The sequence below is a fragment of the Enoplosus armatus genome, chromosome 1 (assembly GCF_043641665.1).
Source record: "Enoplosus armatus isolate fEnoArm2 chromosome 1, fEnoArm2.hap1, whole genome shotgun sequence".
Lineage (NCBI taxonomy): Eukaryota > Metazoa > Chordata > Actinopteri > Centrarchiformes > Enoplosidae > Enoplosus > Enoplosus armatus.
The window spans coordinates 2,629,342-2,653,224 of record NC_092180.1 but is presented as its reverse complement, the minus strand read 5'-3'; the positions used below and the strand labels follow the sequence as shown (position 1 = coordinate 2,653,224).

Genomic DNA, 23,883 nt, shown 5'->3' with positions numbered 1-23,883 from the left:
CACGTTGGAACCATCTGTTGTCGTTTCCCTGCTTCAGCACCTGCTTCCAGGCAAATCACAACAGCACGGAGGGGCCACTGTGATGCTGATTACAACGTGTGCGTTCAGCAGCCGTCAAGCTACAAAGCTCTGCGGGAGTTTTAAGTTCGCCTTCCAGTGTTCCAGCTCATCATGAATCATTTATGAATGTGCTTCTTTATCTAAAGTTATTCAGCATTCACACAGATTGATGCAATTATTGCAGAATGTATGCTTTGTTAAAGGAAACCCACCAACTATAGAATCACAATGCAGACATTTTTAACAGTGTTTTAATTTAAAGGCACAGTGTGACATGTTGGGAAATGTGCTCTTTTGATATTTTACAAAGCTCCCATGTGTGATTCTAAAACAACGGCCATTAATCTGCTGCTACAACTCTTCCTCCACTCTTCTGGCTTCAGGCTTTCCACCAGATTTGGGGACCTGGCCGCGAGAGCCAGAAGGGCATTCAGGCGTCAGTGTGCTTCAAACGAAGCGCTTGTTGGACCGTCGAGCAGCATCTGAAGCCCCCTCCCTCCACACCTCTTCAGATTGTTGTAACTTTACAAAACCGGCAATTTATTTATTTATTAAACTCTTACCTGCAGGTGTGTTCGACTCATACTGAGCCCTCTGAAGATGTCAGCCACTGACGCTGGAGAACACACACATTGCCTAAAATATACTTTTATGGTGACAAACAGGCCCCAGATCAAAGGTGATAAGTGATGAGCTGTTGCCGGCGACATTGATGACAATGTTCTTAAGAAGTCGTAATCACATACATTTTTTTACTAAGTGTTACTAACCAAACTATCGATTCTGGCGAAAGTTTTGTCAAAAACTGTTGGATGAATATTTCTTTATCACATCAGGAGAGATGATGATTAGTCAAAATAATTCACTGCTGCGATCTGTATTTGTCAGCCTGCCGTTTCTGTAAATATGAGTCAGTTTCCACTTGTGACCCATGTTCCTCTTTGTTGTTGCAGTTTGTCTTTGTTTGCCAAACGTTCTCGTGGTTTTCAAGACATTTCCCATCAGCACTTAAAGTACCTCGCAGGTTCTTTCAGGCTGCTGCTTCTCTTGCAGTTTGGGCTCATGTGATTTGCCCTGTTGTCAGCCTCGTACTGTATGACGCAGCTGATCAAGCTCGTCTTTTATACCTTTAGACATGCATGGGGTCCTACTACAACACACGAGTCTGTAATCTTCTGTTCCCTATCTAGGGGTCAGGAAAAGAGACCTCTCAGAATGATGTTTCACGTACCTTAACCTCTCAGAGATAACCTTTCACATACCAAGGAAGACCTCGTCTAAACAACAATGCATCTTATCTTTAAGGTGCCCCAACGTCTGTTAGTTGTTTACCTGGAACATTGCATACATGACAACTTTGTACTGCATATCATTGTCTGAAAAGACTACCTTTATGATTAGTATCAAATAATACACATCAACTACAAATGAAGCAGCAGAGTGCGTTTGTTACTGCGGAGCAACACAATTATTATTCGCAATTATTTTTTCAATCATACTTTTACATTCACAGCTGTTATCAATCCTGCAAAATGTCTGTCGTCATCACTGGCTGCTGCCGACACATGTTCTGTTTCTGAGGGCACGATACCGCAGATGTGGTTCTAATCCAGCTGTGTTTAGCGTCGTCTCTCGCTCTTAAACGTGACTCAGTCATTTCTACAACAGCAGGCTAATGAAACATGTGACAGCGCTGGCGTGAAATCAGAAGCACCACTGCACTAGCATGTGATACATACTGTAAATCCTGACTGAGTCATAAGTTAAATGGACATATTTTTAATACGCCTTAGTCATACACAGTAGTAAGACTAATCGTGATGGTGATAGCAGGAATATACTGTAGTTCTGTTGAGCTCCCACATGAGGCATTTAAATCTAGTTGGAAATGGAAACTCTCTATTTTGTTATAACTGACGATACAATCTGATTTTCTCATTTTATTGCATTCATCATTTTCATTTTGTGTTGTAATGCGTTGATTTGCTTTTTTGTGGAGAATTAGATGAGGAAACCGATCCCACTCTCATGTCTGTGCAGGCTAGCTATGCGTCCAGTGTTTATGCTAAGCTAAGCTAATCTGCTCCCAGCTCTAGTTCCATACCTAACACACAGAGACATAAAAGTGGTATCAAGTGGTGTCATCTAACTCCCTGCAAGAACGCAAATATTTCCCAAAATGTCAACAGATTCAACTTTTCTGTCATCGCAGTAAGAAACGGAGACGATGAGCATTTAACCAAAAGTGTAGAGGAATGTACACAAGTATAGAGGTACTAAATAGAATAAACAGTAAGGGGTGCTTGCGGCTACGCTAAGATATTAATAGTACGAACAGTATTAACAGGATGTGCAGTAGTTAAATGGCAAACATGGTCAGTGAACTTTAATTAGCAGATTGTTTGTGTATGCCTTCTGTTTTTTTTTAAGGTTTGTGAGGCTTCACAGACAACATGAAGTTAATATGAAGCTCGTCAAGACGACTGATAAGGAGGAGGGCGGTGTGCAAACGTTTCCTGCTTTGAGAAGACAAACGGAAGAGCTTTAAATAATTCATAAGTAGATAAAGGCAATGCTTGGTTTCTGTATGTTTGCTTTAGTCTTCCAGCTACAACAGGGCTGAATGAAATTCACTGTTCATGAAACTTAATATAAATATACATAAGTACCAAAAGTAAAAATACTCATTATTCAGAATGGCCCATTTTAGAACAATATGTATTATTAGATTAAACTTACTGATGCCTTAATGGATAAGCATCACTTTAATGTGGCAGCAGGTGAAGGTGGAGCTAATTTTGATTACATTCTCCCCCGGAGATCATTAAAGTCATATATTATCTTAACCTGTAATAATACATCACAGTCTTTGCCGATTATATTTCGTATCTGCACAGTAACTAATGACTAAAGTTATTAAATAAGTGTACTGGAGTGAAAAGTGCAATATTTCCCTCTAAATTGTAGTGGAGTAGAAGTATAAAGTAGCAGAAAAAGGAAATACTCAAGTAAAGTGCAAGTACCTGGAAGTACAGTACTTGAGAGTGCAGTACTTTCCACCACTGTATGTGTGAACATACCTGGCGTTTACTGTACGTGGACAACAAATTACAGATTGGGTTTTTAATACTACTGGAAGTTTGAAGAAGTATGATTTCATAAAGCAGGTCAGGAGACAGTGACACAGTTTTTATTAAAGGATAAACGTTCACCATGGGCTTTAAGGTTTTGTATTTTGAATCATATTTGTTGCATTTCCATTTTACTTCATTTCATTTAACAAAATAAATAGAAAATCTCAGACGTCAAACGTGCAGTTAAATATCATATTAGATGTTCACCGTCAGTACATATCGTAAATATGGTAGAAAGGAAGACAGAGCCTGTCTGTAATTGTGATCTTTTAATAGCTCGGAGTTTCCGCATGAGGTTTCACGAGAGACAGGTTTGGTTTTACTCTGGATCTCTAATCCTGGATGCTGGTCTCTGATTTGTGGGATGAGGCAGCCACTAGCTGTTCGGCCCTCGTCATTACAAGACTGCGAATATCCCGGTGTGACTCCTACAACAACACGCCGACCTTTAGTAGTGGTGGGTTTAATTATTAACATCTCAACTGAACAATTCACAAAATATATATAAATAAACACTAATGGACAAGACTGAATACAAATAAGTTCCCAAAACGCATGATTTGTTGGAAAGTGATTCACACACATTTAGTCACATTAAATGGAAAATAACTTCTGACTGTTAAAACGGTGTTGTAGTTTATTCTAAAGCTGAAAACCAGGCAGTAAAGAGTTTGATGTTGTTATAATGACGAATGAAATCTTTTTCTGTCTACTGGCCGACAGAGTGATGTTTGGCTTTGTGGAATTAAATCAGGAAGTATTAGCATTCAAATGTACACAAGTATCAAAAGTAAAACTACTCGTTGTGACGAATGGACGAGTGTTAAATCCCTAAAACCAGCGGTGGAATGCAACTAAGTACATTTACTTATTAAGTAAACTGACTTGTACTTTCCGTTTTATGCAACTGTACTCTTCTACTCTGCTGCATTTGTCTGGCAGCTTTAGTTACTCGTTATTTTTCTGTAACTGCCAAGTAAGGTTTTGAACGCAGGACTTTTACTTGTAGTGGAGTATTTTCGCTGTGTAGTATTAGTACTTTTACTTAAGTAAAGTATCTGAGTACTTCTTCCACCGCTGGAAATTGGTCTCCATGGATAAAAGTCCACTTAGCATAGCATTCACGCCCTGCTGTTTCCCGCTTCTCCGTCCGGGTATCCATGGTTACAGCTGTCATCCCGGACGGGCAGCTCGGCAACCTCCGGACGTGACGTCACTCCCCGACGGACTCAGACTCACGTGACGGTGACTCCGCTCCCGCAGTCAGCTGATAAAAGTCGGTGGTTTAACGACAACAAGCCGAACTGCTCAGTCATCGCCGTGTCCATGTTTTCCTGATTCTCCGACTGTTACAATGAGGACTTTTATCCTGTGTGTTTTCGCGGCGTTAGCCCTGACGACCGACGCACTTGTTCGGTAAGAAGACACGTTAATGTGGGAGAGTTGAGTGTTTCTGAGCAACGTGAACGCGACTTGTGTGAACTAATGCTAACAATGCAACTTACACCATCTGTTACCCAAGACCTTACGTCAGAAAACCGCCTGGTTACACACTCAAAGCCCAGAATATCTATCGATGTCGGGTTAAGGTGTTAGCTAACAGCTACTTATTCGGGGAGCTAACGTTAGCTAACTTAGCTAGTCAACATCGTGTGTTTCGTTCATGTGATCTCTTCTTTGTGATTATCTGGACTAGCGAGGACAGCTGCGTTGATCTTGTGACACATGAACCTGTTTAGTTATGGGTGCTGTGGTCCCGCCGCTCCCCCGTGGGCTGGTAATGGAGGTGTTTCCAGCAACCAGTTACCATTCTGGTCATGCAATCTGCAGGGTTTGCAAACTGCAGGGTTTGCATGACGCAGAGAGACTGGAGTTATGATGGGAGAAGAACCAAGCAGTGGTGGAAGAAGTACTCAAGTCATTGACTTTAAGTAAAAGTAGAGATACCACACTGTTGAAATACTAAGTAAAACAAAGGGCGAGGCGTGTTCACACCTTCAAACGGTGGCTGCCAAGTCAGCTGCTGCTCCTGCTGCTCAGAGCCAGTCAACCTCAAACAGACTGTAATGTTGTTGGTACAGCATGCTAAAAAAAAAATGCAGCCTCATTTGAAAGTGTTGGGTTATAATGCATGCTTCTGCGTCATTGCACCTACAGTAGACTGCTGTCATTCAGGAGACCCAAGTTTTAGCCTTAGTTTTCTGAAGACGAGGCTTGTGGAGCACGTTTCTCCAGTGTTGCCCTGTTTTCATTAGGTCAGTCAGTGGAGTTAAGAATTACCAATAAGAAAATGCCTTCCAGCCTTTGTCCGTGTCACAATCCTGCAGCATCGATGCTGGCTCCTGGCCTGATGTCCACAGTGTATATTTAGATCCTAAAGAATCTCTTCTATAAGGCGGAAGATATTTTAGTCCTTTCTTTATATTCTGATGTAGACACTTGGAGATACTGCTATAACTGTTTGACTATATGTGAAGCAATTTGGTGGATTAGTAAGACTAATACACAGGAATAAAAATGTTTGTGGAAACTCTACATGTAAAATAATAACCCATCAGCCACCACATGAAGTCACACAGTACATTTCTGAATTTAAATAATGTAACTTCCCTACATTTTTGACATATTATAGACTGAATGATTAACTATCAGTCCAATATCAATGAATCCACCAACTATATTCATATGTGAGTTGCAGCCCTCTTCATATCATGGCATGTGTTAAAAATATACATGAAGCAGGGTGGTCTTAATATTCAGTGAACTGTTCCGGTCACGTGTTTCGTCGTCTCGGTGCTCTGTGCAATGACACTACAGTTGAATCTAATCTGTTTCTATTCCTGTAAAAGCTTGTGGACTTTTGCAGACACTGAAGTTAATAGTTTCAGCAGAATAACTCAAGTGTTAATGGAAGTACTTTGATGAAAAGTTTGCTCTCTGTTTCATATTTCATTTCTTCAGGAGGAAATGGTGATGGAGCCGAATGCAATTAGCAATTGTACATGTTAGATATACACTCTGTTTGCCAGTTTAGGTACACCTAGCTTAAACCAATGCAGTCTAATACAACAGCACTGCAAATATCCTCCTTCATTAAGGTTATAATGTTTTAGAGATTCAGCTTTATGATTTTGGAGGAGGTAGTTTGTGGTGCTGTTGAACTGTATTCCATTATACAGAGGGGTGTTGGTTATTTAGTCAACCCTCATTGATTATAAATGGGTGTGTTGTTGACATTGCTGCATTATGTGTAGTACTTACAGTATTTTGCAATACTTTTAAGGATACCGCTATGCAGATAAGCATGAAGTATGAGGGTCAAATCTTATCTGCTTGGCCACCAGTTGTGTTGGTGTTTTATAAAGGATGTAGCCTGATAACAGGCTGAGTTTTCATTGCTTATATACTTCATTATAATATTCAAATCACTAAAGAAATTCAGGCTACAAATTAAAGCTCCTAAACCTCTTTTTTTTGTTTGTTTGTTTGTTTCTTCCCGTTCAGAATTCCCTTAAAGAAATTCCGTTCCATCAGACGCGAGTTGACGGACTCAGGGAGAAGAGCTGAGGAGCTTCTGGCCAACAAGCACTCCCTTAAGTACAACTTTGGCTTCCCCTCCAGTAATGAACCCACTCCAGAAACCCTGAAGAACTACCTTGACGTAAGCATCAGTCTGCAAACCACTGACCTGTGGACCCTCAAGTCTTCTCTTTCCCTAATGCACTGTTCAGAGGCTAAAAAGCCAAGTGAGGGGGGGGGGCACAACAAAGGTCCTCTTGTGTTGAGACCGCCTCGGCCCTTTTTCTGTAAATCCTCCTGGCTGAGAGGAAAATTAGACTTGCCTGTCAAGACCAGTAAATCCTCTGCAAACACAGCTTTTTAGAAAGGCTGATTCACTGTGATGTAGACTAATATCAGCTCATATTGGAGAACCATATGACAGCTGAGTCAGTCCCTCCTGACCTGTAAGCCTCTTGATCCTCGTCAGCTGATAGAAAGTTTGTTTGCTCTCAGTTTTACTTCACTTATTAGGCGCAGTCACCCTTTATCTACAGTAATGACACCAGTCAGCTCGTCAGGAAGCAGAAGAGTGTCAAAATATATTGTGGCTTCCAGACTGTTCAGACTCATCTGATTAACCTTCTTTCAGGCTGTTTTGCTTCTGTAGGTTGTCCCTTTGGTGTTTGGTATGAAATGAGTAATTACTCAAGTGACTAGTACTACACTGATTATGTTGGTAATAAATTATTATTATTAAGTGAAGTAATATAGCCCTATCCTAAGTCATTTTAAGCTCTATTTCTGAACTTAAACTGCTGATTAGTTGGTTAAAACGTATTTATTTCATTAAAAAGTCGAATCAGCTCACATGTTGAGTGAAAACGCAGGCAGTTTTAATGGAACACGTGAACCTGCTGTTTTTAAGGATTTGTATTTCGGTGATTTCAGTGGTTTGGAGGCAGAAATCTCAAAACCAAAACTATCTAAACAGCTAGAAGTAAGTGGTGACTGCTTCGCCCAAATTGCAGAAAGTAAAACCCCAATCACAGAATGAATCAAACAAGAAGCTTTTAGATCTCACTCAGAAAAAGGAAGTCGATGACTGGACAAAAGCCTTTCAGTTTGACGGTTTTGACTTGCGTGACTGTCAGTCACATGAAGCGGAAGTTTGCTTCAGCGCCGACATTTGTGGAGTAATACTTTGTTGTGTCACATCGTAATTGTGAAAGATAACAGGTGAGTTATTGACTTGACTCGGTAACTATTTGACCTGCGTCCTGCTGACATTCGCTGACACCAACAGCTGTGAGGCCTCATCAGCAGCGAGAATATAACAGACGGAGAGATTGTCTTGTATTAACTTGCTTTGTCAGACCTTGTTGTTGTTTTAATCATTAGACCTGCTCAGTTTTCTGCCTTGAGGGATTATTGTAATCTCTCTTCCTGAGCAGCTCTAGAATGATCTGCTCTCTCCGTTAGATTTATTTACTGTGGGTTTTTAAAGACCAGTAAATCTCCATAAGCTTTCAAGGTACTGATGGTGGTTGATATCATAAACATGTTGTTTTCTTTTTTTGACCAGGCCCAGTATTACGGTGAGATTGGCCTGGGTACCCCTCCTCAGCCCTTCACTGTGGTGTTTGACACAGGGTCCTCCAACCTGTGGGTGCCCTCCGTTCACTGCTCCCTGTTAGACATTGCATGCTGTAAGTCAGCTGTGAGATACCATTCCTGTAGTGTAGGTAAAATGTTGAAGCTTTAAATGTGACGTCGATCTCTCTTCCTCTCCCCCTCTTCACAGTGCTTCACCACAAATATAATTCTGCCAAGTCCAGCACATACGTGAAGAACGGCACTGCCTTTGCCATCCAGTATGGAAGTGGCAGTTTGTCGGGCTACCTCAGCGAGGACACGTGCACAGTAAGCTCATCTCGCACATCAGCGTCGCGGTAAACTGGACAGTTTTATGTCAAATTCTCTAACTTGTGAGTTTTTGTTGTTGTTGTTTTTTTTTAGATTGGAGACCTATCAGTGGAAAAACAGCTTTTCGGAGAAGCCATCAAGCAGCCCGGCGTGGCCTTCATCGCAGCCAAGTTCGATGGGATCCTCGGCATGGCCTACCCACGGATCTCTGTGGACGGGGTGGCTCCGGTCTTTGACAACATCATGAGCCAGAAGAAGGTGGAGCAGAACGTCTTCTCCTTCTACCTGAACAGGTGAGGAAACAGCCAGGTTGCAGCGTGTAAACCCAGAATCTGAAGTATCTTTAACCTCTGCTGCTGTTCAGTCAGTCCAGGCTGTATTAAAGCCTGTTTTAACCTCGACTTCCCTTAACTGAAACGTATATATATGTATATGTGACAGTGGCTACAGTTTTATGTTCGGTTTCTACAGTGGAAAAGGGGCAAATATTATTACTCTCCACATGCTGCTGTAAAAGCCAGAAACGGGAAGCGGTTCACAACTGCACAGCCTCTGATAACAGCAGTAGATACAGATAATGTGCAGATGCATCGTTCTCACAAACGTGGTCATAACAAACATTTGGTGAAAGTAGAGATACTGTATGCTCTAAATTCAGAAAAGGTCTTCATGTTTGAATATTCTTGTTTACTTTATTGAAGCACATGTTTCAGAAACTGTGTTTTAAAACGTCTCCCATATAAAACTATCAAACAACACTTTAACATCACCCTCAAAAGTTGATCCTGAGTTTTGAGTTCACGTCTTCGCTCCCGTCAGGAACCCGGACACTGAGCCCGGCGGCGAGCTGCTGCTGGGAGGAACCGACCCCAAATACTACAGCGGGAAATTCAACTACGTCAACGTCACCCGCCAGGCCTACTGGCAGATCCACATGGACGGGTGAGTGCTCCAATATTACACTAAATAAAACACGTTGATCGGGATATTGATCTCGTCCTTCTAATAAATCAGGCACATTAGTGTTTCTGTGGTAAATTATAGTCACAAACACTTTCCCAGAATTCTCTGGTTGATTTTACGAGACTGTTCAACTATTGAGATGGTTTCTTAAAATCTCAAATCATTCTTTGACGAGATTAAATATTGAGTAACGATTTGTAGAGCTGACATTAATTCTCACCGTCGTTTAAGTCAAACGTTTGCCGTCTTCATCTTCTCAAATGTGAGGATCTTTGTTTTTATATGATCATAGATTGAATGTATTTAAATTTTTGTATGTTGGTCGGACAAAACAAGCAATTTGGAGACGTCACCCTGAGCTCTTAGTTGGATAATAATTGTTAGTTGTAGCCTTGATTACATGCTTGCTTTAGGGAATAATTTCCAAACCATCTTGACACCATGACAGTGTTTGTACTTTGATTACTGAAACGTGTGTGTGTGTGTCAGGATGGCAGTGGGCGGCAAGCTAAGTCTTTGTAACAGCGGCTGTGAGGCCATCGTGGACACCGGGACGTCTCTGATCACCGGCCCGTCTGCGGAGGTCAAAGCCCTGCAGAAGGCCATCGGAGCCCTTCCACTCATCCAGGGGGAGGTGAGATAAACAAACGCTCCTCCAACAATGAGAAAATAATCGTTAGCTGCAGCCCTGTAGATGTAATACATCTTGAATATTATATTATTACTTCAGCATACTTGATTGAGATTGATTATGAGTTTATTTCCTTTTTTATTGTATTATATTTATCTGGTGTTTTAATTTGACCTCTCAACAGGTTTCACTGTACATTTACTGTTTCTTGTGTTACTGTGTCCATATACCAATCAAATCAAATGTCGGCTACAAAATAAAAGCAGTTTTATGTTGTTATTTTCCACTCAGGTCAGTTTGTAGTTAAAATAATACATTTAACAAATGAAGTGTGTATTGAAGTGGATTCTGGTTGTGTTTCAGTACATGGTGAGCTGTGACAAGGTCCCATCGCTGCCCGTCATCACCTTCAACGTGGGCGGTCAGTCCTACAGTCTGACCGGAGAGCAGTACATCCTCAAGGTGAGACTGTGTGCGTGTTGTTTGTTGTCCAGCAGGGGGCGTCGAAGAGGCGGCTCCTGTGGTAACAATACAACGACTGTGACTGTGTGTTGCGTCATAAGTCTAAACAAGTGCAGCTTTGTTTCTCTTGGCAAAGGCAGGAGGAGGTTTGTTGTCTGAGGAGTGATTACACTCAGATCCATGTTTGTTTTCTAACATTTCAGCAGCTCCGTCTCTGACTGCGTGTCTGTCTCCTTCCAATAATTCAGGTGGCTCAGGCCGGAAAGACCATTTGTCTGAGCGGCTTCATGGGCCTGGACATCCCCGCCCCCGCCGGGCCCCTGTGGATTCTGGGAGATGTATTCATCGGCCAGTACTACACCGTCTTTGATCGAGAGAACAACAGGGTGGGCTTCGCCAAGTCCAAATAAGCACATCCTGCTGTGGAGCGACATGTCCAAGTGCAAAGCTAAAAATCCAAGTTTGGGGAGACAAAAATCCGTGCTGCACACGTTTTTCTGTTGCTTTGCAATCAAACAGTATTTAGCAATAGATTTTTGTGTAGGGCCTAAATGCACTGATTTGAAGAATTTGTACGATTCCCGGCAGAGTTTTGTGAAACAGATAAGAGGTTTGATAGTTTGTGTGACGGCTAGACGTGATCAGGGATCAGCTGATTTGTTTCGGTACTGCCCTTTCTAAGCATGTAAGTGATCTCCTTTTTTAAATCAGGGATTAGTTTTAAAAAAACTTTTAATTTGCGTTTTAGGAGGAAGTTGTTCCTCTACTACTGACTTTCATGCATCTTAATGTGATTGGACTGAATAAACACTTTTTAAAAGAATCTTTATTTACTGTGTTATGTAACTTTAATAATTAGTAAATGCTTGGTTAGTACAGCTTAAAAAGCACCTCATGCTAGTAGCTAATGTAGCTTCGAGCTGCTAGCCTGCAGCAGAGAGGATCGGGCTGCAGAGGCCTGGTGAGCTTTTCATTTTCTAACTTTTCTCTTCAGGACACTGACTCGAGTGACGTCACTGGAGGACATTCAGACAGCTCCTTCTGGAGACACTGAAGGCTTTTTACAACTTTTCGCTAACACCTGTGAACAAACTGAGTAAAATCAGCGGAGCTCCTCTTTAAATAAATAGGGCAATATTGTGGTAAATGCCCTTGTGAGATGAGAAGACTGATACCACTCTCATGTCTGTACGCTAAATATAAAGCTACAACTAGCATGCGCTCAGCTCAGCTTAGCATTGGAAACAGGAAAAAAAGGTAGAATTGTTCCCTTTTTAAATATCAAAATCAGTGTGAAACTTTGAGACTCAAATCCTTCAAACCTTTATTATTCCCTCAAACACTCGACATCAATCACTTTAATGTACAAAACTTCATACTATGCATTAACCGTAGATTTATCCATAAAAGTAGTTATTTTATTTAACATGCTCAATAAAATAGTCCACAGAAAAACGTCCTCTCAGCTGTTTAGTAGATAAAGTTTGTCTTCACATATTTTTCACTATAAAATCCACAAACTTCTGGTTCAGTTTAGTAAAGCTGGTACAGAAAGTGAGCAGAGAGTGTGAGACGGAAATCGTTCATCATTGGTTGACTCGTCGTCAGCCGACTTCCTGATCTGACTGCAGGTGACGCGTAATAAAATCTTCCATCGTGGTAATTTTCTATTTTAATTACTGTAAACTGTATTTTACACTTCCTGAAAATTTTTATAAACAGATGAAATATCTGCTCTTGACTAATCAAGTGGATTAAATACCCGACAAACCAGGATACTACGACCGTTACCACTTTCTAATAAGGCATCCTTTACAACAAGTTTATTAATGGTTACTAAATCATTTACTAATGCTTTATAGATCGTTAATAAGAACAACATCTGCTGTGTGTTTTTAGCTCTTAAGCATCTGGATCAATATCCATTTATTACATTATTACATATTAGCATTTATAACTTCAGACTTAACATATTAAAATAATTATTAACATTGATAATTGCAGATGACTCACTAACTTTTTCTAATGTCTTAGAAGGAGAAACACGACGTCCCTTTATTTGACTTAATGATCATAATAACTAATAAAGCCATTATTTACAACTACCGCTGCAATGATTAGTCGATAAATCAGTAGAATTTATTAATTGTTTGTCATATTTTAAAGTAAAAATGTCAAACTTTCGACGGTTTCAGCTTCTCAGATGTGATCTGTGCTGCATTTCCTTCCTGACATTAAGGTAAACGTACTATTTTCACTTTGAACTGTTATTGGACAAAACAAGACATTCGAAGACGTCACATTTTACAACTTTTCACTGTTTTTATGATATTTGATAGAAAAAAACTATTATTTGATTAATCGATAATGAAAAGTTACTTGCAGCCCTCATAATCTGTTTATAAATGGCGCCTTATTGGAAAGTGGTGCGCAGTAACACGGCCCACCGGCCTCTTTATTACCACTGGGAACTTATTGTAGTAGTTTTGGTCGTCGTTTGTCCGTTAAAACATTATACTCATCAAAATAACTGCTGAGATCTGGAACATGGTGACATTTCTAGAAAGAAGTCAGACAAATCCACCTCTGGGCTGTTTGTGTGTTGGGAGGTTAAACTGAGGGATGCATGCGACCAACAGACGGGGGGGGGGGCACCCACTGTCGACTGATGCCATGTGGGGGAACCAGTCGAGTCACGACGTCACTTCCTGTCTAGCCTCTGCTCCACTAGTGTCTGTAACTCAATTAGATCCCCTGCAGGGTTTGTTTGCAACCCACCTTCTGTAACTGTTGGTGTCTTTTGTCTCGTCTCACTTTGTTGTCGCAGTTTCAGCAATTAATTTAGTGAGTGCAAGATATTACCAATAGAAACGATAACCGAAACTACAAACACAAGTTGTGTGAAGCTAAAACTTCAAAAAGAAGTAGCCACCTCTATATAAATGTCACGCTGTACACACGTATAGACACTCACAGTAGAAAATAAATACTTTTTGGATCCTTGAATCTATTTTTGAGGTCATCCAGAGATGTTGGAGGTCTCATCCTGGACTACCTCTTCCTGTAGGCTGCCGTCTCCAAAAAGAAAACAAACAGCGGAGTTTCCCGAACATTTCCTCCCACTGGAGTTTGACCTCTGACCTCTGCTGTCAGCCCTCCTGCTCCTGGCTTCCCTTCTTTTTTTCTGAGCTGGTATTATCATGGTCCTGCTCCTCGCTGGGCTCTGTGCTCTGGATCTCCTGACCACCGTCAGACTCTCTCAGAGGGGCTGCCGGGTCTCTGACAACCCCCTCCATCTCCACCTCCAGCTCCTCCTGAGTCTCCTCCTCCACCCGGCCCACAGTGTCTGGGATAATCTCCACCTCGATGTCAGAGGAGTCCTCGCTCTCCTTGAACCACACCGTCTTCTGGCCCTCCCTCCTCCTCTGCTTGGCCAGGATCGACCTCTTGCTGTACTCGTCCCCATCTCCTGTCCCTCTCCTGGACGGTCTCACTGAGGGGCTCCCCTTGGGGACGTGGTTGGTGTAGACGCCACAGGAGGAGCAGTGGCGGCTTCGTCTCTCCAGGGGGATGACCCGGCCTCGTGACCCGGGGAAGGTGCTCCGTCTGGGGAGAGCGTTGTTCCAGCGCCTGCCACCCCCGCGGCTTGTGTCGCCCTCGTTCTGGAAGCCGTCGTTGGTGTACTGCAGGGAGTCCCTGTGGCCGGACCGGGGCTGGTCGGACTTCAGGCAGGGGCCCAGGCACTACAGGCAGGACAGAGGCCCCTCATTAATACAGCAGTTTATGAAGCATGGAGCATATTGAGGCTTTGTTCAATGTTACAGAGAGTGAGCTAGGTTCATTTGTTCTGCTTTAACACAGAGCCCTTCTGTGGACTTCGGCTGATAAATATTCATCAAAGCCACACAGGAGGAGCTCCGCACATGCAGCATTAAACAGCCGAGTCACATCCAGTACAGTACGGAGGTGCCTTTGTAGCTCAGTGAGAATAAAGGCTTCAAAACTGTTAGAAAGCGGCAAAAAAAAAGCATTGATAGTCTCAAAGGAAAACAGTATTTTTATTTTACAGGCTGTTTGTTTACAAGGTCAATCAAAAAATAATGAATGTGAAGACCAGTTTCTTTCACTTTCAAGACTTTCTTTGCTTTTACCAACCTTATTATTATTCTTATTATTCTTATATAACCTTTATTTACCCTCGACGTCTTGAGACACATTCTACAAACACCTCTAGCTTAATAATTAACATGTCAGATTACATTTGTTTACCTGTACACAACCAGAAATGTGAAATAGAAATGTGTGTTTTAGGGAGGAGACGCTGCACAGACGTAACGTGTGGAAGAATAAACTGTTCATCAAGAAAGTTACAGCACTTAAACACAAACATACATTTCTGTTTGTTGGTTAATTCCTTTAGACAGAGCCGGGCTAACTGTTTCCCCCTGTTTCCAGTCTTTATGCTAAGCTAAGCTAATTGCCTCCCATCTCCAGCTCCATACTTAACCTACACGTATGGGAGTGGTATCGATCTCTCAGCAATGAAACCAAAATGTCTGAGTATTCCTTTAATATGGGAACACACAGTCAACAATCACGTACAGCACTTTAAAAAAGGGACCTCAAGAAACATTTGTTGTGTTTAAACGTCTGTAAATTTCAGTTTGGATGTTACGGCTCAAAGACAGAAGAGAAACTCACAGAAAAATGCTGACTGACCTCACATATTTTATCCATGCTGGCGTTTCCTTTCCACAAGCGGGAAATCAAGAAGCCGATCACAATGACGCAGAGGACCAGCAGAGCTGCCATGACCAGACCCAGGAGAGCCATGTCGCCCGGACGGTAGCCGACGTTTGAGGGAGACGGGAGGGCCACCGCTGCAGGTGGAGACAGGTGGAGATTATTTTGTGTCCGCCACTACCACTAACTATACACGGCTTTTCAGTGGCTATTTACTGCTAATATTACTATTATTTCATTTTAACTAATCAGTCAGAGCCACAGAGAACAGCGGTGATGGTCTTACCAGGTATGACCTGAACAGAGAGGGCAGCTGTTCCAAACTCCCCCGTTGTCGCGTCCACGGCTCTGAGCTGCACAAAAACAAACAACGTCACAGCTTGAAAAAAACTGCAGGACGTGTCTGTAAACGTAGGCAAAGATATTTTAATGTGCTCGATTTAAGAAAAGTTTCAGCCACCTGAAGCGCGAAGGACTCCGTCTTCACGACTCTCTTCAGGATCACAAACCCGTCGGAGGTCACATTGACGTAGCTGCTGTACTGAACTTCGTACTTCACGTCTGGATTCAAACCCTGACGCACGCGAACAAATAAGAATGCACAAAAGAAGATCATTTAAGGATTTCGGGTATCGTCATACACCATTTAAAGCTGCGTTTAGTGATTTGTGACCACTAGGGGGCAGACAGATACCAAAACATGGGCTTATCAATTCATTACGGCTAATTATTACGGTTAGCATCTTTCATTTGATGGCTTTTCAGTCCTTTTAGCTCTGGTTTGATCTCCAACGACTCATGAAAACATTGTCTGGCTCCTCAGCTGCTGAAGGTCCACAACAAGAACTCCTGAGTGACTAAATCAAACATGCAGCTGCAGAGTTTGGTGTTAGTAGTGTTGCTTGACTCACGTTGAATTTATTGCATTTTTAAAAATGTGTTATACTATACTTGGTTCTGATTGGCTCACCTCGCTGAAGAATAAAATCAATCAATCAGTCAGTCCAGCCAATCAGGACCCAGTAGTGTGACAAATTATTATAATTCATCTATTAACTAAAGGTGAAAACTGAATATTAGTAATAATTAGTCCTTTGTAATATTAACACAGTTAACTAACAAAGAGCACCCACAGCGGCGAAGTCCTCGTCCCGAGCTCGGACCCTGAAGGGCCGGTTGGTGCTTCGGTCTCGGAGGATCATGCTCTCGGGGACCGAGTTGCTGTAGATGAAGCCTTCGTACCGCTCCTTCTCAAAGCGAGGAGGGTTCCTGCTCTTCTTCATCACCTCGATGGTCACCTGCGTCACCGCGAACTGATCCCTGTTGGTCACCTGTGACGCCTGAAGACCAGGACAGCATGAGGAGGGTCAGACAGCTGACGTCCCTCTGAATTCAGATTCAGGATGTTTCTAATAGTTTGTTTTTTTCAACACCAGCGCAGAACAACTGGCCGAAGCATGTTTCTTTACCAGAACGGTGAGAGTGATCGGGCCGACGATGTCAGCAGCTTTAGCCATCGTGATGTTTCCTGTTTCCTCATCGATCTGGAAAATATTTCCCTCATTTCCTGAAGATGGCAGACAGACAAACCACACCACAAAAACATGGTATGGGACGTTGTTTTAAATGATGTTTCTGATGTTATTGGTCCCCTGTGATCAAACATCTGGGGTTAAAAGAATAATACACCACCTCTGGAAACAAATAAAAGATGTAGTTCAGCTCAAACCTCGGAGTATTCTGTAGCTGATCTGCTCGCTCCTGTTCTTGTCTCCGTCCTTGGCGAACACCGGACCAGGTTCCAGCACTAACGGCCCCTCCTGTGGATTAAAATCACCATGCAGTGATTCTGCAGCCCACACGTGTGTTCATCAGAGGTGGAGGAAGTATTCAGATCCTTTACTCGTGTAAAAGTACTAATACAACACTGTAAAAAAATACCCTGGTACAAGTGAAAGTCCTGCTTTGAAAACTTTACTTCCTAGTATAATCAGGAAAATGTACTGTTATACTATTATATATTATATCATTAGATTATTATTCCTCATCATTAATATAAAAGCAGGATTTTAAATGTTTAATTTACAACGAAACATCATATTTTATAAGCTGTCAGATAAATGTAGTGAAGTAAAAAGTACATTATTTCCCTCTGAGCTGTAGTGTAGTAGTATTCATTTATACCCAGACGGGCCTGTAATAGCAAACATCTGCTGAGCTCTCAACATGTTTTTACTGTTTCATCAGGACCTCCGTCGTCTCGCTACAGGAATAACTCCCACCTGCCCCCCGGCTGAATAATGCATTATCTTTAATCACATTAGAGACTGACACATGTTCCTCGTGTGGAAACTGACCTGAGCTGCATGTGTTCGGCGCTGTGAGGTGAAACACTATCAGTTCAGATGCTCACCTCCTTCTCAGTGAGATTGACTTTGCCTCTGTAGCCGGAGCTCACGCACAGTTTGGCGATTCCTAAGTTGGTCCTCAAACAAGGCTGAAACCACGGGGGCCGGTTGTCAACGTCCCTCACGTGCACCGTGATGGTGGCCACAGACGTGAAGAAGGGCTCGTTGGAGGCCGAACCGTTGAACGTGTCCTGGAACATGTGACACATCTCACAGGTCAGAGGTGAAAGAGAAGCTGCTTCCTGGATGTTGCTTTTCAGAAACGATGACCGTACCTGAACGTGTAAAACCAGAGAGATCTTCTGGACAACATCGTAGTCCAGGATGCTTTTAACAAGCAGCTTTGGAGTGTTGATGTTTTCCAGGCGGAAGTATTTATCCTGCTTTATCAGCCGGAGAGAGAGAAAAGGAAGGTGACACAAACATAAGACAAAATAATATTAATGAACTATATTTATACAGCATCTTTCAAAACAACAGAGTGCTTTACATGAAAAAAGGTTGAAACATTTCACCACCACCAGGAAATAAAATCAGGCAAATAAAAACACAGAAAATGAAGTGGAATAAAATACACAACAAAATAAGATCACACAGTGTGGAGATGAGCTGTGAGCAGCTCACCTGCTGACTGTTTGTTTAGAGGCCTGAAGAGCAAACCTAGAACAGCGTCCACTAGTTCACAAAACAAATGAGATGAAAGTCAGAAATAAAAAGAATTTTGAGATGAAATATCATAAATTCAAAGCTGACAATTCATCTCACGGCCTCCTTCAGCAGATGATTTTTAATCCAGGGTTGGAAAAAGTATTAAAAATATACAAAATATACTTAAAAGTGCTAAAAGTAAAAGTATTCGTTATGTAGAATAATGTATTTTATATCACTGGATTATAATTAATGATACGTTAATATGTCACTAATGCTGCAGCTGGAGCTCATTTTAATGACTTTAGATACTTACAAGATATTTATTAGTTGACTTATATTTTGTATAAATGATCTGATCTATTCGAACCTAATCTGACCGAGCGACTCAAATAAATGTAGTGAAGTAAAAAGTACAACATTGGCCTCTGAGATGTCGTGCAGCATAAATAATACTACTTAAGAACTAAAAGACTGAAAATTCTACTTCCTCAAACATAATTTTGTGTAACAGAAATATTTTGTTTGCTCAACTTGTGACCCTCTAAGATTTCCCTTGGGACCCTATGAGGGGTCCCGACCCCCGGGTTGGGAAACACTGGATCCGTTCTTACTGTTGCAGACTCTAAGCGATAGTACAGCGGCTCTGAGTCGACATCGGTTGCTTCTATCAGTCCGACGCTGGAGTTGACCGGAGTGAGCTGCAGGAGACAAACGCGTCAAACGTCACGTCAAACCTGAAACACGCGAGCATGCAGCGCTGCAGCCGACTGACGCCGGCAACACTCACCTCCTTCACCTCCAGGACGAAGTGGTTCTGTGCAAAGTTCGGGGGGTTATCGTTCACATTTACGACCAAAACCTCAACGGACTCGTTCACCTGGAAGAGAAACACAAACTCTTGACCTTTTGACCTTGTTTACATTGTCTTCCTCTTCAATGGCTCATTATGACGTTTTACTCACAGATCTGGAGCCTGCTCTGCTGCACTGCACCCACACCACCAGAGCTGCACTGGACAGCGACTGACAAACACACGCAGCAGTTATAAAGAGTTGAAACATGCACCACTGTGCCACTGTCAAGTTACATTTTCCCTGATTGAAGATCGACATATGATCAAATAAAATCAGTGCTGAAATGTGATTTTAAAGTTACTTCATGCTGTTTTAAAGGTGCCACGTTACACAGCTTCAGATAACTTTATAAAAGTACAGAGACGTTGTCCTTTTAACGTCCATCGATGTCTCCAGAACCAGAATCAGTATCAGAAATACTTTATTGATCCCAGAGGGGGGGGATTAGTGTCAGACTATCTTCAGGAAATGCACAACAACTAGACTGAGCCCTGATTGGCTCCCCTCGCTGAAAGAAATCACTGAAATCTGTCCAATCAGGACACAGCTTTCACTCAGCAGGATCATCTCATCTATCGGCCAATTTCTACATAATTATTCTGTAACAAAGCTTTTAATCTTGTTCAAAACACGTTTATGTTACATGTGATTCAACTGGATCACAGATCAAATGGGCCGGTTATTATATTATTCATAATAATAATAAAATGTCCCACTCAGAACACATCTCGTAGTTAAGGGGTCCTCATGTGGCTCTAATCACCTCGTAGTCCAGCCCTTTCTTTGCCATCAGGGCGTTCCCCTTCAGGTAGAACAGATCTTCAGGGTTCACGGTGACCGTCAGCGTCACATCGCCGCCGGAGCTGATTTTTACCACCTGGACTTCGGCCGTGTTGTTTTCGGGGACCGTGACGGGACCCGGAGGAACCGTGCAAACTGAGAGAGGACAGAGGTGAGGGTCAGACCTGCAACACGAAGCTGATGAGATCTTCATCGAATGTGATGAAGAAAAACTGAAGCAACCCAAGAGATACAAGACGTACAGAACACGCAGACGTGATTAGTTGTAGTTTAGCTTTTGCTGCTTATTTGGAAACCAGTAGTGGAGTATAAGCAAGTACCAAGTACTGTACTTAAGCACAAATCTGAGGTACTTGAGTATTTTCTTTTCATTATACTTCTACTCTTCTACATCTCAGAGGGAAATATTGTACTTTTTACTTCACTGCATTTATCTGACAGCTTTAGTTACTTGTTACTTTACTAATTAAGATTTTTGCACACAAAATATACAAAAATGTACAACTGAAGTGAGCAGTCAGTTAACGGATTATATTGTACTATTTTGATCCTTTAAGATTAATAATTGTGATCTAATGTTAATAATGTGGAGCGTTGTGAAGGCGTCACTTTGGGCTCTGGGTCGTGACGGCAGAATGTTTACAAACCAAACAATCGATCGATTAATGGAGGAAATAATCAGCTGAATGATCCAAAATAGTTCAAGATGAGCTCCACCTCGACCAACTCCAACAGTAAAATCCTGCTTTTACGTTAATGATGAGGAATAATCATCTAATAATAGGAGAGCAGTCACAGGGGACCTTTTACTGCATGAGTACTTTCACGTTTCATACTTTTACTTGTAACAGAGTATTTTCACAGTGTGGTATTAGTAGTACTTTGAATATATATATAAAATAGACGTGTGTAATGTCTTATGCCGTAAAATTCAGACATTACACTGTGAAACTAAACTAAGTCACGTACTTCCACGGTTGCGTTAATCATGGCTCAGTTCCATGAAGCGTTCCAATAAGCAACACAAAAACCAGGACCCTGGAACTACCTCAACTAAATGGAATGCAGCCATTTCTGATATTATCAATGTCGCCTGTGCTTTTCTTACTATGTCATGCCAAAAGGTGTACTGATGCACCGCCCCCCCCCACGCTGCTACAAGTGTGTAGAGTCCAACCTGTTCTCCTATAGTGGAATAAAACGACCTGTTTTTCTGTGTGTCAATTCGTTTGTGGAAGTTTAATTAAATATAACTCAACTCAGGAATCTGCACCATGTGAGCCCGATATATAAACCCCCACATTACTGTGTGTAACGATGCACAAGCTGCCTTACTTGGTCTTATACTTAAAGGAATAGTTACCACAAGAAGCCTGTTAACCTAGCTTAGCATAAAGACTGGAAACAGGGGGAAACAGCTAGCTCACTGATTAACTCGTTATATCTTGTTTCCGCACCAAAACCTGATTTAAACCTGGTTCCCAATCAAATCTTGAGGGTTTATATCGAGCTCTGATGTTATGTGTTGTGTGATATGTCGTATGTTGTGCTGCTGACGCTCTGCACTCTGAAACTGACCCCAAAGACATAAATGAACTTTGAAACTATATTCTGTATTTTCTGTCCTTTAAAGCAGTGGTTCCCAACCTGGGGGTCAGGAACCCCCAATGTGTCCCAAAATCTGAGGGGGGGGTCACCAGATGATAAAAGGGATAACAAAGTTATGTTAATTCTTGTCTAATTTCTGCTTTTTTCTTGTGAAATACTGGAGAAATCACTCTTTTCATAAGTAAACACAGCTCCAGGATTAGCCACGAAGGTTTGGGAACCACTACTTTAAAGGCAGAAAAGGAAACATCAGCTGTCTCTCTCACTGTCACTCTGCAGCTTCATCGACGTCCACATCCCTTCCCGCCCTCGCCAGCGACAGAAATCAGAGCTGTACTCACGTCTTTGGGCCGGACAGACTGTACAAAAGCAGACGGCGAAGATGCATCCGAGGAGAACGTTCACAGGTTTGCTCTTCCATTTCAGTTCCATGTCCTGATTTCAGAGGCAGCAACAAATGAAGTCCCGAGGAGGATGAGGAGCCCGTGGTACCAGCTGGTACTCGTCCACATAATGCCCCGTCTGTGCTGCCCGGCGAGTGGGAGTCGACTACAGTTGCAATGTTTGTGACTTCATCTTACGGGCACATATTGCATTAAGCGCCTGCCAGCAGAGGACTCGCAGCCTCCTACTAAAATACTTGCATCTGTTTTAGCTGGACGGGTCATTCTGTATCGGTGGCCCTGATGCATTCTGGGAGGAGTCCAGCAGAGGAATGTTGGCAGCTGGAAACTTTTCTCACATAAAAACTCTTCAGGTTAGACAGACCTGTGTGAAGTTGTTGGATTAGTCTGCTTGTTGATGTGACATTTACCAGTATACAGTATATACATACACACATATACATTCTGTACACAAATAAACAATTCAAAACAACACATTCAGATGCTTCTTAGACTTAATAAATCAGGATAATAAGACGTAATAAATGGGACACTTTGAATGGAGCCATTTTGCACAATGAGTACTTTTACTTTTGATACTTTATGTACAATTTGCTGCTAATATTTATGTATTTTACTTAAGTAAGACTTGGAATGCAGGACTTTTACTTGTAACAGAGTATTTCTACACTGTGGTAAAAGATCTGAGTACTTATTAGATAAGTTCAAACCCCCTAAAATGATTTTCTTTTTGAAATCTACTTTAGATCATAATAAACACAAGACTCTCCACTGAAAGTATTTTTGCATTTGTAGCTCACACAACACACACATACATACTTAAAAGAATATTCTAAAAAAAACTTAATATTAATTATAAAACGTAATATTCTAAAAATATATATATTCAATGAATTAATAAAATGTGGATAAACAGGATTATTGTCAACAAATCCCACACAGACCACAGTGAATGTATCTACTAACAGGTAGTGTGTGTGTGTGTGTGTCTGAGCCATAAAAGACTATTAAAACACATCAGTGAACACACACACTGTAGTTTAGTTTGTCTCAGTCACACACACACACACACACACACACACACACACACACACACCATCTCCTCTGTGTGGGAACAACAAGCTCACAGTGTCCCATGAAGCTCGTACATTATGTTTCCATGCAGAGACACTGAACCCATCTGACCAGCAGGGGGAGCCTCAGCTCTTAAGATCAGACTTTCATATACAAACTTTATTTATCACTGCAGGAGGAACTGTATGCCGCCGCTCGCTACAGAGGTCAACAAATACACACTAATAAACAGGAGAAGAAGGAGAGGACGTGGGCCGCCGTACGGTTAAAACTACACATGGAATTGATAAATACATTAATAAATAGAAATATCCAAAAATATCTGAAGCCGAAAACCACAAAGTAATAAACAGAAAAGGATCCTTGAAGAACTGGAGGGTATGAAGGACTTAACCCTTTCAGTTATGTCCCTCTCAAAGTCTCTAAAACCTTTAGACGTGGATGTATTGCACATTTTCTTCTTGAGAATAACCGGGACTGTTTGAAAGATTTATTTGAAGTTGCAGTCAAGATTTATATTGATATCGCTTTCTTGACTTAAATATGAAGATCGATACCACCAATAAGACGGTTAGCTTAGCTTAGCATAAAGACTGGAAACAAGGGGAAACACACAGTCCTCCATAAAACAACAGAGTTGCCTCGGTACACAGCTAATTTATAAAC

At 41.7% G+C, this 23,883-nt stretch overlaps 2 protein-coding genes across 2 annotated transcripts; one reads left to right on the top strand and one right to left on the bottom strand.

Annotated features, from left to right (window-relative positions):
• Positions 1–4,468: 4,468 nt before the first annotated feature.
• ctsd (cathepsin D) lies at positions 4,469–11,497 on the top strand. Its single transcript, XM_070915176.1, has 9 exons — positions 4,469–4,610; positions 6,699–6,855; positions 8,278–8,401; positions 8,497–8,615; positions 8,712–8,911; positions 9,438–9,560; positions 10,071–10,215; positions 10,576–10,674; positions 10,923–11,497. The coding sequence occupies exons 1-9, from the start codon at positions 4,549–4,551 to the stop codon at positions 11,082–11,084; spliced, it is 1,191 nt and encodes a 396-aa protein (XP_070771277.1). The 5' UTR covers positions 4,469–4,548; the 3' UTR covers positions 11,085–11,497.
• A 2,326-nt stretch (positions 11,498–13,823) lies between these two features.
• On the bottom strand, positions 13,824–22,171 carry cdhr5a (cadherin-related family member 5a). The gene is made up of 14 exons (XM_070914868.1): positions 22,081–22,171; positions 20,094–20,266; positions 19,439–19,498; positions 19,264–19,353; positions 19,088–19,174; positions 18,101–18,208; positions 17,831–18,016; positions 17,147–17,237; positions 16,887–16,984; positions 16,551–16,757; positions 15,878–15,991; positions 15,704–15,770; positions 15,394–15,554; positions 13,824–14,417 (listed from the first exon to the last, which is right to left on the bottom strand). The coding sequence occupies exons 1-14, from the start codon at positions 22,169–22,171 to the stop codon at positions 13,824–13,826; spliced, it is 2,127 nt and encodes a 708-aa protein (XP_070770969.1).
• Positions 22,172–23,883: the final 1,712 nt, after the last annotated feature.

What these genes read in the sequence shown, in the direction of transcription:
- ctsd (XM_070915176.1), top strand. Translation starts at nt 4,549, where the DNA reads ATGAGGACTTTTATCCTGTGTGTTTTCGCGGCGTTAGCCCTGACGACC. An exon ending in ACGACCGACGCACTTGTTCG is followed by an intron (nt 4,611 to 6,698) that starts GTAAGAAGACAC and finishes CTTCCCGTTCAG; the next exon opens with AATTCCCTTAAAGAAATTCC. An exon ending in CCTGTTAGACATTGCATGCT is followed by an intron (nt 8,402 to 8,496) that starts GTAAGTCAGCTG and finishes CCCTCTTCACAG; the next exon opens with TGCTTCACCACAAATATAAT.
- cdhr5a (XM_070914868.1), bottom strand. Translation starts at nt 22,171, where the DNA reads ATGGAACTGAAATGGAAGAGCAAACCTGTGAACGTTCTCCTCGGATGC. An exon ending in TCGTCCTGGAGGTGAAGGAG is followed by an intron (nt 19,175 to 19,263) that starts GTGAGTGTTGCC and finishes TGTCTCCTGCAG; the next exon opens with CTCACTCCGGTCAACTCCAG. An exon ending in CAGCTACAGAATACTCCGAG is followed by an intron (nt 16,985 to 17,146) that starts GTTTGAGCTGAA and finishes TGCCATCTTCAG; the next exon opens with GAAATGAGGGAAATATTTTC.